The 18,005-nt window shown below is 31.9% G+C and overlaps 1 protein-coding gene across 1 annotated transcript; it reads left to right on the top strand.

Moving 5' to 3' along the window:
* The first annotated feature begins 4,322 nt into the window (after window positions 1–4,322).
* LOC134707184 (uncharacterized) lies at window positions 4,323–16,173 on the top strand. The gene is made up of 8 exons (XM_063566747.1): window positions 4,323–4,372; window positions 4,872–5,204; window positions 5,485–5,598; window positions 6,223–6,333; window positions 6,777–6,890; window positions 10,456–10,743; window positions 13,249–13,572; window positions 14,464–16,173. The coding sequence occupies exons 1-8, from the start codon at window positions 4,330–4,332 to the stop codon at window positions 15,060–15,062; spliced, it is 1,926 nt and encodes a 641-aa protein (XP_063422817.1). The 5' UTR covers window positions 4,323–4,329; the 3' UTR covers window positions 15,063–16,173.
* The last annotated feature ends 1,832 nt before the right edge of the window (window positions 16,174–18,005 follow it).

Genomic DNA, 18,005 nt, shown 5'->3' on the forward strand with positions numbered 1-18,005 from the left:
TGTGACTTTTTATTTTTACCGTTAACCATAACTAAAAGCCACCATACGGCCTTCAAAAACTAATCTCTGCATGGCGTAGGTTTCATTGTCGACAGTAAGGGTAACAACAAGTTATTTAAAAGATTTTTTTTTAAAGTCGAAGAACATTAAATCACACCATTTCAATTTTGTTGTTCCTAAAAGAAACAGAGTAGACTCAACATAAAAATGAAAATGAAAACGTGAAATGTGTCAAAGAGGAAATAACCAGACCAAAGAGTAGAAAGCAGCACAGGGCCAACATAGCGAGAAATCACCGGTTTTCTTTACAAGTATTAATCAAAAGATTAGAATATGCGCGCTCCCAAATAATTTAAAACCAATACATCACAAGGACACATTTAAAGCTACAATAAAGAACATCTAAAAAAATTAGTCAAGTTGTTTCTTTATTTGTGACTAAATTCCAATTACTGCAAAGCCTCAACTAAATTTCTTTATTTTTAAATCTGAGCTATAATCACTTTCAAGGACCCCATTGGAAAAAAGCGGAAACAGGTTATCTTGGAAGGCTATCGACCTGAGAGTGTAAACTATGTACTTATACACAATTTAAAATAAGCGGAAATGCTAACACGAGCTATAGTTATCATTGGAAGGCTATTAACATGGCAGTGCATTTTTCATTAACCTTTGTGTTCTATTTTAATTACGTACACTTTTATAAGTGAAGGTAAATCCAGAAAAGCGCTTTGGACGCAGGAAATTATTAAACGTGTTGTTTTCAATTTTTTGAACTGTCCTTGTATATATGTTACAGTGAAATTGTATGATCTAGAAACCATAAGTGATTATATCTGTCCCTAAAAATGACCAGTGATTTAACATAATCACTGAACTTTTTATTAATTATTCTACAAATTCCCTGAAATAATTTTAAGGATAATTAGTAATTGTTAAAAATTAAATATAGACAAAGTATCATTTGGTTTTTTTCTTATTCCTTGAAAATTTAAGTCTTACAAGTTTAAGTGAACAGTTCAAAAGTAATAACAAACTATATGTACTGAAATAAAAGTACTAGTTATCATATGCATATTTCCAAAATTAGCGTTTCATTAGTATACTAATGTTTTGATCATGTTTGGGAAATGATATGTTAAACCTATTTACATTAGCCATGGCATTGTCCCTTAATTTTTGATATTCGAGTTTGAATGTCACATAGAAAATTTTGTTTTGTTGATATGCAATCTTCTTAATTTTAAGCCCATCATGGTTAACCAAGATAATATGACAAAACGTTTTAAGTGGAAATCCACAGTGCATGTTATTTGTGGTAAAACAAACGGTGTAGAAGGTTATAGAACATCTGCTTTGTGTATTTTGTGATCCGCCAATGAACACAAAATTCCAAATAAAGAACTGGTTCAACTAAGGCATGATCGAAAAACATAAGAACGAATGATCTGTTATGATTTTAATTTATTATTAGATAATTTTCAAAACCAAAGTAGAATCAGATGAGCGACACTTGCTCTTTGAGACCTCTAGTTTTGGTACCTCGAATGCTTGTATGCAAAACTTTATTTCTATTAGACGTGTAGTAAAGTCTTATTCAATATATGAAGGTGACAAGGTTTTCAAAATGTGGATGTTATGGTAAAAGCAGATGTGTCAGGATCAGATAGATGTACCTGTAAAAAAGAAGGGCAAACGTGCAATAGTCGATGTCAATAAAATATAGTTTCTAAAAATAAATGAGTGTTTTTTAAATATTGTTGTTAACATTTTAATATATTGTGCTTAATATTCCAGTTCATTGTTCATACCATAATTTTAATATTTTGTCTCTAACAGTTAATTGTATTGAGTCTATCATTTTAATATAATGTGCTTAACATGATATCATATGATTATTTTAGAATTAATTATTCAACTTTTATTCGTTCTCTTTAAAATACAACCTATTTATCATTTCAGTTATAATAAATAATCCCTGACATTTTTTTCTAGTGATTATACAAAATCCCTGAAATTTTTGTGATTTTATATAATCCCTAAATTGACCAGTGATTCTACATAATCCCTGAAAATATTAGGGATTCTACATAATCACTGATTATACAAATTCACTGTAACAATATATACATTTTGAAGTTGATTCCTAAATGAACTTTACCCTTTACCTTTGAAGAGAGGTGGAAGATACCTTATATAGTCCAACTTATAAGTCGATAAAGAAAAGACAATGTCATGGCTAAAAACGAAAAAGATTAAAAGACACACCACAGTCTACGAAACAAAACATAAAGAATTAAAACCTGAGCAACACGAACCCAGTCTTATTAAAACTAGCACCCACTATCCACTATCTCGACGTTAGCCTTCAAACGCAATTGGATAGTGAGTGCTGGTTTTGACAAGACTGACACGAACCTTTCTAAAAACTGGGAGGGATCACAGGTGCTCCGTTAATTTTAACAAAGTCTGTTTACTTTTTGTGATACGTAAAATATTTAACTTAAAACTACCGTCCTTTAAAAATTGGTCAGGCGCCAGACTTGAATTTATTTATTGTAATTATAGAAACGTGTCAAGTAGTTCTTGTTTAAATTAATTTAAACAATTACCTAAATTAGAATCATCAAACATTATGCTTCCTGACTAAATTTCAACATAGATTTATAAACAGATTTGTTATAGAAATCAACAGGACGTCGATATACGGTCACCAACCTCGAAATAAACGCCCGAATCATTTCATAGAAGGTAATTTACTTTAGTATGACAAAAAAGAGAATTCTGTATATAAAAAAAAACAACATTAAGCTATCGAAAGCAAAAGTTAATTCGATGGATAGTTGTCTCACTGGCTATACTATCACATCTCCTAGTTTTTATAAAAGCACTCACAGCAAAGTTGGAACCAAAACCCCACAGAAACATATCATTGCATTACCCGGAACAGTTGCCAGAATCATAACAGTGACCTCATATTTACACTATTTGCCGGTTCAAATGAAATCTTTAAATGTTATAATTGTTTAAAATAATGGCAGACAAGTAACATTTTAAGATACGCATTAATCAATATGTTTTTGTTAATGTATACACACTTAGTTATGTCTTTCTTATTTGTACAAATGAGTGGGTTAGCTAGCTATAAAACCAAGTTTAATCCACCATTATCTGATAAAAAATACCCGTACCAAGCCGGGAATACGACATTATCCATTCGTTTGATTTGTTTGAGCTTTTGATTTTGCCATATGATTAGGGACTTTCCTTTTGAATTGTCCTCGGAGTTCATTTTTTTGTGATTTTACCTTGTTTTACAAGAAACAGAAACTACTGACGAAAGTTTTGACTAGAAATTCCCTTTTTATTAATAACGTTTGTCGGAAAAACCGAAAATTTCATATGTTTGCACAGATTATACACGACCTTTTAGCGCTCGTCCATTTTTTAAAGGTAGATGACGAGGAATTCGGAAATTGTTCAATCTTTAAAACTTAAACTCTGTCGAATTATCTCTTAATTTTACTCACATGTTATTGGAACAAGGGGAAGGGGGAAGGTGTCCATGATGTTATCAAATTTGGTAATCAAACAAGTATAAAAAAGAGAAATTACTCTAAGCTTGCGCCATATTATCACATGGAATTCACCATGTTATACTAGTTTTACTTGGGGAAAAATTACACACATATCAGTATTTCTGTAAAAGGCTATACCAAGTACAATGCATTTTTAGAGGTAAATGTTCATTTCTTAAACAACGGAATTTATTTGACATAATAACCATTGACGCTGGTTTTAGTAAATTTTCCATTATTGATCAGTCATGATAGCTATCGGAACTTTTACATTATTGAACAATCATTATAGTTATCGAAACTTTTACATTATTGATCAGTCATGAAAGTTATCGTAACTTTTACATTATTGATCAACCATTAAAGTTATCAGAACTCTATACAAGTTGATAATAGTTAATATAATTAACACACAGTATTGATAAGTCTTTGGAATATATGAGAAACAAATACAAGTTTGAAAAGCTATGAATTTTTCTATGTTCAGTGGACCGTGTTATTGGGATAAAATAAGTTTCAAGTTGATCGGCGGACTTCAACTTCATCAAAAACTACCTCGACCAAAAACTTTAACCAAAACTTTATCCTGAAACGGGACAGACGGACGCACAGACTAGAAAACATAATGCTCATAAATGGGACATAAAAAAATATCCAATAGTATTGCAAGGAAATGGAGTAGTCATAATTAGCAGTATATAATTCTTTGAAGTATAAACATTTAGTCATTGCGGGAAACTGGTTATGTACAATGGTTTTAATGTGGAAGATTTTGTTTCCTGTTATACACATAGGTAATGTTTTATGAAATTCTTTTTTGATATAAAAAAAAATGCTATATTTTTGATTGAAATATGGAGATTTTTAAAACACACAAATAACAAGATTGAAGACAGTAAAAAAGTACGAAAATAAGACTTCTAAACTTCAAAAAACAAAACAATATTTGATAAATTATGTGAACTTTGTAGTATTAATTTTATGAATTGCATGAATTAAACCTAGAAATTTACAGTTCATACTATAAGCGCGATGTCCATCTTTGCTGGTAGCAATAAAGTTTGATTGCACATTATGCATTTCTACAGTACGTTGTACACATATGATGGAATCAAACTATGTTAATAATTTTTAAATGTTTGCAAAGTATATTATCTGATTTTTCATGAAAGTATATTACATATTTAACCACACATTTTTACTGTTTTATTTCATTTTTTTCCAATCAAATTGACACCAACGATTACACTTTAACTATAGAATGATACATTATTCATAATATAATATTTGCAGTGCTTGTGTTGGGAAGCAGAAACGTTTTCTTAAAATGGAAAATCATAGGGAACAAAGTTAAACTTACATGCCAAGTGGAAAAATTGTTAGATTTTCCTGTAGAATTCTACAACCCTGATGAAAACAAAGTTGCAATATGTTTTACACCAGTTAGCAGACGCTCTAAACCAAACTGTGTCAGCACATTTGATGTTTGGCAAGATATGTCAAATAACGAAACTGACCTCTATGTACCGATCAAACAAGGTATTCAGACGAACGGAAGATGGACCTGTCGTAATGGAAATGTAAAGGAAAAAGATTATGCTGACGTCACAACCTATACTTCGTGGGGTAAGGATGATATAATCTTTTTTTATTACTGCTCTATACCAATGTTACGCGACGCAAGATTGATTATCATTTTTTTTTTTATTATTCCTTTACGAATTGTTTCTTCGTGGGTTAAGTATGTGAGTACAAGTCTATTGTACTGCTTTATACATATGGCATGAAACAAAAACAGAATGAAAGAAATGACAAAAGTATACAAACACATTTTCACCATTGTCATTTTCTTTTCTTTTTATTATCTGGTACTACCATAAACATACTGGTTATATTTTTTTTGTAGATATAAATGAATGCGTCTATACCCCGTGTCAACATGGGGGATCATGTACTAATGCGAAGAACGGGTATTACTGCAATTGCGTTGCTGGATTTTCTGGTATTCAGTGCGAACAAGGTACCGTTATTCACTTGAACATATTATACAAGTATTGGTTTTATTTTTTTTCGTTTCAGCATTGCATTTTTAAGTATATTTGTATTGTTATGACCGCCGAACTGTGAGACAAGCATATTTTTTCAAGTGGATAAACACATCGCTTATTACTTACTTAACAGCTATAAAAAAAACAACTTAAGTCAGTACTTTGAAATTTGTGTTTTCATAAAAAAAAAAATACCATTGAAAAAATTCAGTTAAAAGTGAACTTATTGAGATTTAAAAAAAAAATCAAGCGTTAACTATACATATGTTATGTGGAAAACATTGCAATCTGTTTTCTTTTATCAAATGATTACTTCGGTTGATGGATCTTTCAATAACTTTAACAATTTTATAATGTTTAAAATATTTTGTTGTTGTAAAATAATAAGTCGGTTTTAAAAACTTCTCTCACAAGAAAGTATCTATAGAAGAGATCTTTCTTTTTGTAAAATTGCATAACAAGTTTATAATTTGTATTTTTGATAATGTTTCTTTCATTTGAATTGATCTATACTTTTAAAATGCAATTGATCAATTGTTGGATAAACAATTCTTCGGTAAACATTTATACAATTTGTTTAATTTATATATTTAAAGATATCGACGAATGTGCTTCTGAACCTTGTCAGAATCAAGGAAGGTGTATAGACGAAATAAATTTTACATGTATGTGTAGGCTTGGATATTTTGGAGAAAACTGTCAGTATGGTGAGTCTAGTGTTATTTAAGTAAACGATGGAGACTATATTTTTCAGTAGTCCGAAATCAGAACATGATGTGTTTCAATATTTTTGTGAACGGGCCTTGGCATGAATCTGACATTTGAGCTAAAAACAGTGGTTATTTTACCACACTACAATTGCATTCCTTCCACTCTTATCTGTACCCATTCTTATAAAACCTTCTATAGGGTTTTTCTTCATATGTTGAGCTTACCCCACTTTCTATTCACTATATCTACTCTTTTGTTCTGCTTCTGTATATTCCACCACCATAATATCCCTCTTCCTTTACCCCTCAAACATTACTGTTGCTGTCCATTTCATCAGAACAGCAAAATTGGATAAGCTCAATGTTCTGCATTTATATTAAATTTGTCTCACTGTCATTCACTTTTGTTTGAACTTTTAGGCGTTATTATTTTTTTTTAGATGTTGATGATTGTGAGTCCCATCCCTGTATTAATGGAGGAACGTGTAAGGATGAAGTGAACGGGTTTACTTGTATGTGCAAGACAGGTTTCAATGCAAAGTTTTGTGAAAAAGGTAAAATATGGAAACAGATATTAATAATTGTAAATGTTTAGGTTTAAATTTATTTAAAAAAAGAAGTGAAAGATATCAAAAGGCAATCAAAATTAACAAGTCAAAGAAATAGGAAAACACCAAGGAAAAAAAGGAACGGAAAACGACGAAACACAAACAAAAGCCAACAAGAAATACAAAGAAAGCAAATCTTATCACAGTAAAAAATGAAGACGATCGCATGTGCTCTGGAAGGGTGTAGACTCCGGTATACACGAGACAATCGTCGTATTGCTCATGGTAAATACACATTCAATGATAGGTCTCATTCGAAGAGTTCTCAACCAAGGACAAGAATGGATGGAATTTATAAGTAGAACGTATTTATCTTCCGTTGCGGTCAACAAACGATGGCGTACGTACCATTTTTTTGTTCTTTTTTATTCACTCAAAATCCATGATCCAGTAGATCCCTAGAATCCTCTATCTATGAAATCAAGATAATAATTGTAAGCTCTGGAATACCAAAGAAGCGATATATAGTCCATATGTAGAGGTTGCTGGAATGAAACGCGGCGAATTGATAAAGATATAGCTAAGATTTAATTTTAAGACAGACAGACAGATACCATAAACTTATTGACATATAAACATGTCAGCCAGAGTTTGAGCTTGTTTTGCTATATCTATAAAAACAAGATTGACGAAAAAAGGTCATTTATTCAAAATCATAAAATGCAAAAAATTACAATTTGCAAATAAAACATTTGACATAAAAGTTCATAATTAATATGCAATTATAATACATAATTAATACGAAATTACATCAACTAAAATCATATCAATTGAATAAATGACAAATAATAGCAAAGGTGGGGAGAAAAATCTGCCACAAATACACTCTTACATTAAGAGTGGATCCCCCACCCGAGGGCTCTGGCGACGTGAATCCAGTCTATGTACATAAAATTCATGTTATAAAAATCAATTATGTAAATATAAAAAATATTAAGAAAAGAAAAATAACAGATTGCAGCTACAGACCAGGCAATGCTGACATCCATAACATGCTCTCAAAACAAATCACAAAACATATAATAGTGTACACAACTGTACAAATCAAAATTGAAATTAGCATTTCTTATGGCAATGATTAATACAACAGACACAGATATTAAATAATTAAGTGACAAATGTTTTGGCAGGCAATGCTGACCCAAAACGTGCAATTAATAACTTAAAAACTTTGCATCCTTATATATTTCATAAAAGCACTCGATTTCCATCTTCCCATCCCTTGAATCACGGAGTGGGGAATTCCCCTAGCAGCAGCAGAAGTCGCAGCCCCTATCCTGAAACTGTGTGCTTTATAGTACCGAGTATCTAAACCGATGAATGAGAAAGCCGACTTTAAAGATGTGGTGAAATAAGACCTAGTAACTGGAGCTCCAGACTTAAATTGGAACAAAGGTCCATTTGAATGTCCAAATTGAGACAGATAGTGATGTACATGAGTGACTGGACACGTAATATTATCTGCACAAATCGGGATATAAATGGTTTTTGGATGCAGATCACTGTGTTTATAATATGTCATGGTTATAGACATACCTTTCAAAGTACTATTTTCACGATCAAATGATATGTCGCCAACCTGAAGCACCTGCTTTATATCAGAGCCGCTTTTGGTCGATATCTCACCTACTCGTAAAAAGGCATAAAAAGCAAGTAGAAACATAGCCTTAAGGGGCGGCGAATTGATAAAGATATAGCTAAGATTTAATTATATCTATAATCCCTTATTTTATGTTAGATTGGATAGAAGTCATTTAAATTATATAGCGTGTTAACATCATTTGTTTATGTAGAAGTTAAAGGACGATTCTAGCTCCTTTATATTTTTCCTAAATCACTCCCATACTAATATAATAATAAGGTACTTTAGGATTTTTAGAAATCTGTCTCAAATGAATAAAATAAACAAGTTATTAACAATACGAAGAACCCAGTTAATTGGTTCCCCGGTTGTTGTATTTTTCTATATTTTTTCCAGATTTTTTTTAATAATTTTGAATTAATCTGTATGTAAAATAGAAGATAGATCAGGAGGATGCTAAGGGGAGAGTCATCTTGTAAGCCGAAGAGAAAATGCATTGCCATAGCAAACAAACGAAAGACGACGTAAAGACTGTACCAACCAGCAAATATCTAGGAGTTATATCAACATCATGGTGACATCACCACAAAACAAGCATCCAAATCCTTTGGATAATTTAGACGTAACCCGAGAGAATGCAATACGGACGTAAGAAATGCAGCCTATATATCTCTGGTCAGACCAACTCTATACTATAAAAGTGCGGCCTGAGACCCTCATACCACCGAGGACATAAATCTACTAGAACAAGTACAGAGAAGGGTCGCTAGGTATACAGACAAAACACAACTATGGTGAAGACACTAGGATGGGAGAAACTAGCTAACAGACGAAGTAACAATTTACTCTTCATGCTTAACAAGATCCATCATGATCTAGTGGATATTGATGCAAATTCAATCTTACGTCCTAACGATCGACATAATAGAGGCAAACAACGTCTTTACCAACTACAAGCAAACCAGAGAGTATATAAGTACTCATACTCCTCTCAGACTATAGAAAAATAGAACCACTTCCCAACAGCTACAACAGAAGCTCTGACAATAGAGGCGTTCCAGAGTGCACATCAGAAACCAACACCGTAGACAGACAGCAGCCAAGTGTACATAGTTGTATTAAATTGTATATTTTTTGGAACGTTTATCTGTAAATAGTGCATGACAGGTGAATTGCTGTCTCATTCTCCGTCATATGGACATATAACATCCAGTCCTTAGCAAGGAAGAAAAGAATAAAGACAAAAGAGTCAACAAAATGCTGCATATAAAACTAAAGACTGAGCAACACTAACGTCACCAAAACCTGAGGTCGATCTCTGATGCTCTGGAATGGTAGAAAAATCATGCTCTACCAGTGGCACCCATCATTGAGGTACAACTTCGGTGATAATACGCATTCGGTGATGCCACAATCGGCGAAAAAAGTACGAATTATGATAACGACATTTGAAACATATGTGTTTGTCGTTTTTTGTTACACAAATATTCCTTGACGGTCAACAAACTCGTGGTAGATATGGATGACATCAAATTGACAATAAGGAAACCTTAGTTGTCATAGCTTTCTTGTCAGCAGCAACTATCTGCCTGACCGTCCATCACTCAACAACTTCCTGTTTACCTAATACTTAAAGCGGGCAGGAGTATTATAACTGAGCAGTAGCTCACAAATTCACTTGCTTTGTTTTTAAACCATAGTTTACATATAAAACACATTATCTCATGTAATTGAAATTGAATCCCTCTGAGACAAAACTGTTGGATTTTGATTTTGGTAATATCGTTCCTCAAATATTTGTTCATCATTGGCTATCAAACGTTTGGATTCGAGCGTTTCTGATGAAGGTAAATGTTAAAAAAACTGGTTCGAACTCATAAACTTTATTAAATGTTATTTACTCTGCCAAAAATCCTTTCTTCCTTCTAGAGGTACCAGTCCTTCAGATAGACAATGAACGTGAATGCAGATTCAACGCCGTAAAAACGATATCGTGTCAACTTACCGGTGATATGTCATACCAACTGTCACCCTGGATCCACAGTGTAAATGACAAAGTCATACGACAGGTAAACTCCAGGGTCATTGGAAATGTAGTAATCGCTCAGGTAGGACCTTGCAGTTATGAAGATTTTGGAACATACACTTGTACAGCATGGAAAGAGACGAATGGCCATGTTACCGAGATAAAGAAAAGCATACTTCTGAACATTGGAGGTAAAACCAATATTTTGTATATTTTGCAACCATAGAAATATGTTTGAAATCCAACACTACATTAGTAATCACATGCCTGCCCTAAGAGAAATTTTAAAGAAAAAAAACCCAAAATTGTTCAGAAAACGATTGTATTTCTCTCTACATAAATTTTCTGATTAATTGATAAGAACTTTAGTGGAAGATGCTAGGAAACAAAATCGAGAGAATTGTGCAAATGATGATACAAGCATGAAAATTAGCACGAAACATCATTATTATGTACTTTTTAAGAAAAAAACTGCTGGCCAATTTTTTCAAAATGGCCACCACCTTCTTTTTAAAAATGGCTGTTTTTTTCCAGTACTTGAAGCTACGTCCAGTTTAATAATAAATAATGCAACAGTAGTATACCGCTGTTCGAAATTCATTAATCGATTGTGCAAAACCGTATACAAACTAAAACTGAGGGAAACACATCAATTTCAAATATAAGAGACATATAATCAAATATAATTCTGGCGTCCAATCATATTTTTTTAATAATAATTTAACAAATATGTTTTGTTTATATACTTTTGCCAGAAAAAAGGGAGATAACTTTCAACCTCCGAAAATAAAACAAATGTCACTTCCAGTCTCAAATGATAGCTTTATTTACATTAATTTTCTACTTCCGGTTTGTATGATGTATCTTCATATGCATTCTACTGAGATACTTTTCCATAAAATGAGTGCATAAAATGACTACTTCAGATTCATTCAAGGTCGCTTCCGGTTTGCCATCTTCAAGTTCATATGACGCTCAACATTTCGCAAACAAGTAATTTAACAAAAATACTCCGAAGGAAATTATAAATGGAAAGTCAGTAAACAACAGTCAAAATCAAAACTCATACACATCAAACGAATGAATAACAACTGACATATTTATCACTGGGAACAGATATTTTCTTCTGTAGAAAATGTTGCGGAAAAATCTGGTTTTATAGCTAGCATGACAGTCGCATACAATTACATTATATTGACGACGATGTGTGAATAAAAAAATAGACATAATGGATATAAATGTCAAAACTAGGGATACAAAATTGTGTAATAATCTTAATTAATATGAAAACAAACAAATGTGTGACAAAGAAAACAAAGAAGCATATATTCAAAACACATTTGCTAACAGAAAAGACAATAATACAAAAAAATATCATAGCACAATAACGAATTGACGAGATGTACAAGTACCAAGCAATGTTAAATTGATATTATCAAAAATATACAGAATAAACAGCAAGAGTGATAATTTACGAGGACAAATAAAAGAATTCTATAGCAAGTTATTAAGATGGCAAACAACGTCCTTTCTTTTTTATTAAAAAAAATAATCTTATGGCTTTATAATGTACCAGGCTGAAGTAATAGTATTACCTTACATTTTACCTTAAAATGAAAAAAATTAAGGTCAATAATTCCAATAAGGTGTCATTGGATTATTTCAGACAGAATGTATCATATCTTTATGACAATCAGTTTACACTAGTTTTTTTGTTATATATATATCAAGCACCAGAGAACATGCAAAAACAAGCAAAAGTCAAAATTGTTTACATTACCTTGTCATTTGATTTCATTTTCTATGTTACGAGCCAATAACCCCACCGAAAAAAGACTCTAGGTTTATACGTGTTACGGTTTATGAGTTATAAAAACATAACGACAAAATAAATTGGTAAAGATAGATAACTTCTATATATAAGATATCAACAGATCACTGCGATCCAAAACAGCCAAGATGTAACAAACAAATTTGACAATTTTTTTTGTCGTTATCTTTTTGGGGTTTCGGAGGAGATACACTAACAGTAAAACAGTGTTGACGTAGAAAAGGATTTGGCGGAAGAAGAAGAAAAAAAAATCACAACAAAATCAATAGGTTTTTCCCCAGAAAAATGAAAACACCTTATAACCTTGACGTTGACCGTAGATAGATTCATATCATATAAGTCTATGGTTATAAATCTCTTCGCATGTTTTAGATCTTATTAATTTTTTGGCTTTGATCGTTTCTGGTGAAGATAAATCTAGAAAACTGCTTCGGATGCATGCACGTTATTTCGCATTGTCTTAATTTTTTACAGCACTTGTTTGATACTGCTGATTTCAGTCCCCAAAGATATTATCAGCTTCGTAGTCCTTCAGCAATTAATTATTTAGTATCTTAGGTTTCAACTCCCTTAGGCATTGTTGACCTTAGATGAATTTGGCTATATCTTTGAGTCTGTCCTTTTTTGGTTATATATCTCTTAAAATCTTCTTAGTTTAAAAATCCTTGACTTTAAATCATTCAGCATTGAGTGTTCCTTATGGAATTAAACCAGAAAAGCACTTCGGACACATGCAATGTATATCGTGTTTTGTTTTCACGTTTATTGTTTGGACTTCGTTTACTAGGAAGTACTGACTTTGAATTTACCTCGACATATTTTGACTTGTCTTGACAGGAAGTTGTGAACTTTTGTTTTTTGACAGGAAAACCAGTTTGTACAAATAGTTTTGTAAATGTAAAGAATGGATCCGCTGAGGTTACAGTACTATTGCACAGCTTTCCATTTATAAGTACTATTAAATGGTATAAATCAACTGAACAAATAAGAAATGACCCGAATAAATACCAGACGACAAACCTGTCTTACGTTACACCGACCATATCTTATGGTGTCCAAGTTCAAATGGAGGGATATACACTACATCTTATCATTTCTGGAATTGGAAGATATGACTTCGACGACTATGGAGTAAAAGTTGCAAATGACTTAGGAGAAGTTATGTGCAAAGTAGAATTTCGGATTCTAGGTATGTTTCTTTGTTTCTTTTTGTTAAACATGATAGGCATGTATTATATATATATATAATTGTTTTTGTCAATAAATGATATGCATGCATGATATTTATAGATATCGTTGTTCATCTCAACTAGATTGATTTTTTCGCTTGAGCCGGGACGGTCACAAGACAACATGCGTAAGCGTAACAAGCTAAATACTGAGTATCATTTATTTATTGCTCATTAGACTTGTCACTTGTTAAGACTCGTTGGATGTTAGAAAGTTTAACTTGAGGGATTTTCATTAGAGGAATGGGAATTGATGATCATCCCGGGGTTAACAAACGGCTTTTGGTGGGAATGTGCTATCGTTACTATTCTTTACATTGATTTGTCTTTTTATCGTCTTATAATCTGTTTTCCTATCTTTCAATGTTGAGTTATGACTAAATCTGGCCAGGGGTTATTTATGTGTTTATCTAATTCTTTTGTTAAAGGTAGATCTGTATAATATATACAAAATAAGTTGGTTTTTTTTTCAATCAACAGCAGCTTTCCCGATATCGCATTGATTTTAATGGTTGACATTAGATATTAAAGACTTACTATATACATTGTGGTTATATCTTGTGAGAATTTTTTACTTTAAATCACTGACGTCTTCTACCATTTCCAATAATTTCACTTAGAAAAATTGTGCAACAGATGTCATTATTTAATTTTACCCCATTTACAATCAATAATTTATATCATACATGTACAAATACCAGGAAATAAAAAAAAATAGAACTATAAACAAGATTCTTTTGAGCTAATATTATATAAAAACTAGATCAATTATCTAAAAACAGTTACAAAAATGTATATGCAAATAGAACAAATGTAAGATTCTTTTATACATGTATTTATAATTTGTGTAGGTTTGGATGAACTGAAATACCTTCCTAATTGGTGGTTAATACCGACCATATTCAACTTGTTAGTAGTTGCCATTTTAATGGTATGTTTTTATGCGTGCTATCATCGACGACATAAAGGAAAATTTGTTACCACAAAGATCGAACACAACATTACAAAAAGTGAAAAAATAGATGTTAAAAGCTGCCAAAATAGTTTTGAAACTGTTACCGAAAACAGCTATGAAAATGTTAACGAAATTGAAAGTATTAGCAAACAAACACTATCAGAAGGAAATAGGGACAGTGACTATGAACAGATTGACACAAGGGACTATGAACAAGTGGAAATACTTTCTGAAACAAAAGACACGAATAACGTTCCAATATATCTTGACCTCCAGGAAAATGACATAAACCAAGATACGGAGGATGTTAAACTGTCCATGAGAGGGATAAATCAACCGAGCGACACAACGACAAATGCCAATGCAACAGAGAACGTTTCCACTGATGATGTTAAGGCGTGGTCAGCATCACACGATAAAACGAATCCAGATGGAAAGGATGAAGTATGTTCAACAGACTTTGACTTAAAAAAAGAAAGATCAATGACATTTTAGAATATAACTTTTACAATAGCAAGCCAAAATCAAATTAACATCGCCGCGATATAGCCTTTTTGTGCTAATGCGGCGTAAAGTAACCAACAATCAATCAATCGATCAAATGAACATAAACATATTCTATGAAAGATGTGAAAGGACTCCATGACCGATAGATAACAGAAACCTTTAAGTGAATAAAGTCATATTTAGTACGCAAGTAAACAAATGAGATACATTTAAATAGACAACAATTGGAATTAATGCAACATTGTTTATAATTTATATGCAATTGGATGTTCATCAACTTTTTTTTTATCATTTTCATATTTACCCTTCAATTGTTCGGAATGCTTTGCAGTTACGCCAAGTAACGATATATAAACGACACTATAATAAACTATTTACTTACTTACTTACTTACTATAATCAAATTTGATCTGCGATGAAATGAAAATTTTTGGTGATGATGCTTAATTTTAAATGGGCTTACAAGTAGTTGATTACATGTTACCTTGATGATGTGTCTTGATCTAATTGTGTCCACTATATATGATATACTGTACCCCAACGTGTAACTGTTAAACCCTTATAAACAGAAGTCTAAGCAAAGTCTAATCGTACAATTGCAAATGCAAAAGCCCCTAACGTGGACTTCCTATTCAGGCCAATTTTAGGCTGGGAAATTACTGGCAAAGATGTACAAAGCATAAACACATGAAGAGATATGAGGTATTACATAGGAATAAAAGATTGATCCACACGAAACTGACCAAAAATCAGCGGTTCATACTCCATTAGTGACACCCGTCGTGTTACTCTTGCTTGTTCAAATACATTGATCCGTCATATTTAGTGATAAATGTCTAATTTCTAGTCCTTAGACATCACCTTGTACAAAACAATCGGTACTCATAAATTCTCTATCTAAAACACTGCGACAAAATGGCATCCCTTATGTTCTACCAAAAAGTTTTAAAGTAACGATTTTAATAATACAAAAGATGACATCTATTCGGAGGTTTTATGTACGCCATCATGATAAGGTTCACTATTATGAATACATGCTTAGTTTAAACATATTTCATTTGCTAATAAAAAAGGATCAGATACAAGTTAAAACATATTTATAAAGTCTTTTGCACAATACAATATTTTTTATTTTATTGTTCGTATTGTATGATGTAAATTATTGATGTTGTAATGTTTATGTATTATAGCACATTTTTACCTATTGTGTCCGTTAGTTTTGTTCACGCATTGTTGTCAATATAATGGAATTTAAAGCGACTGTCATACGAGTGAGAGGTTTATAAAACCAGGTTCAATCCACCATTTTCTACATATAAAATGCCTGTACCAATTCAGGAATATGACAATTGTTATTCATTCGTTTGATGTGTTTGAGCTTTTGATTTTGTCATTTGATAAGAAACTTTCCGTTTTAAATTTTCCCCTCAGTTCAGTATTTTTTGTAATTTAACTTATTATCAAGAGCGACTTATTCACGAACCATGAAGGGTGGCCTTAGCAGAACATGATCTGAAACTCCTCCGGAACACCTTATATCGATCGTTATCGGTATATTTTTTCTGTACATTTTTCTATAAACTCGTTTTCTTTTCGTCGTTCTTTGCCAATATATAGTTTGTTTTTCTTCGACTAATGCTTTCTGATGGTCTTTTGAAGTAGTTGTGCCTTTTTTATCCAATTAAAATAAAATAAAACGTCCAAACAAAACAAATCAATATACAATTTTGTTATTAAAAAGTACATTTGTCTTGTTGCAAAATATCAATCAGTTTATTGATAGAGTATAGTATTTGCATATGTTCATCTTCGCTAATCAAGGGTTACGATCCGCTACACTTATCTCCCTTGGCTAGCAAAGATGACATAAGCAAAAAAGGTAGAATAGTAATCGAGCCTTTCCGTTATCACTGAATATTCGAAAACACGGTTCTTATAAATATGCTCACACTTATTTTTTTTTAAAACATTATACATTGCTTTACCCGCCTAGTAATGTAGATATTTTCTGGCGGAAAGAAATGGGCCGCTCTTGGAACACCAAAAAGGATCTTTCATATTTCGTAATTCAAAATTCTAAATTCAGACCTTGCACATCAAGAGAGAGATAATCTATGTTTCCACTTTAAATTTCGAGTTAAAGTCGAAATTAAAGGATTTGAAGTGGTCATTTTGAGGTAATATACCATCATTGTTTTTCCCCTATTAATCTTTGTTGAATATGCACTTTTCAAAACAAATGTGCAGAATTCATCCTTGAGAAAGAAAGACTTGGCATGAGTAGTTTTATCCTGTCAATTTCTACAGTCACATCTCACATAACATTTCATTGAATATTATACAATTACTGTCTTTTGGTGAGGTAAATGTGTGGTTTTATTGACTTTTGAAAAACTGATATTCACTGAGGCCAACGGCCGTAGTGAATATCAGTTTATCAAAAGTCAATAAAACCACATATTTACAGAAACAAAAGACAGTAAATGTTTTATTCCATATTCCGAAAGAAATTAATGTAATGGAAAATATTTAACAAAACCAATTTCACATCAAACGTTTTTTACCAAAATTTTACACGTAAAAGCACGTGACGTTTTGCGCGGTGAATATCCTTTTTCCGCAGGTGAATATGCTTATTTATTCAAAATCCCATTCATATAGAAAAACCTACTAATATTTTATCAATATGGAATAATATACAATTACTGTCTTTTGATGAGGTAAATATGCGGTTTTATTGACTTTTGAAAAACTGATATTCACTGAGACCGACGGCCGAAGTGAATATCAGTTTTTCAAAAGTCAATTAAACCCCATATTTTCCGAAACAAAAGACAGTAATTGTTTTATTCCATATTCCGAGAAAAGAAAATGTATTTGATGACAAACATATACCAATTTTTTTTTTACATGAAACATTTTACCAGTTGG

This window comes from Mytilus trossulus, chromosome 2, assembly GCF_036588685.1.
Source record: "Mytilus trossulus isolate FHL-02 chromosome 2, PNRI_Mtr1.1.1.hap1, whole genome shotgun sequence".
Classification (NCBI taxonomy): Eukaryota; Metazoa; Mollusca; class Bivalvia; order Mytilida; family Mytilidae; genus Mytilus; species Mytilus trossulus.

What these genes read in the sequence shown, in the direction of transcription:
- LOC134707184 (XM_063566747.1), top strand. Translation starts at nt 4,330, where the DNA reads ATGGTTTTAATGTGGAAGATTTTGTTTCCTGTTATACACATAG. An exon ending in GTTTCCTGTTATACACATAG is followed by an intron (nt 4,373 to 4,871) that starts GTAATGTTTTAT and finishes TAATATTTGCAG; the next exon opens with TGCTTGTGTTGGGAAGCAGA. An exon ending in AGTAGAATTTCGGATTCTAG is followed by an intron (nt 13,573 to 14,463) that starts GTATGTTTCTTT and finishes TAATTTGTGTAG; the next exon opens with GTTTGGATGAACTGAAATAC.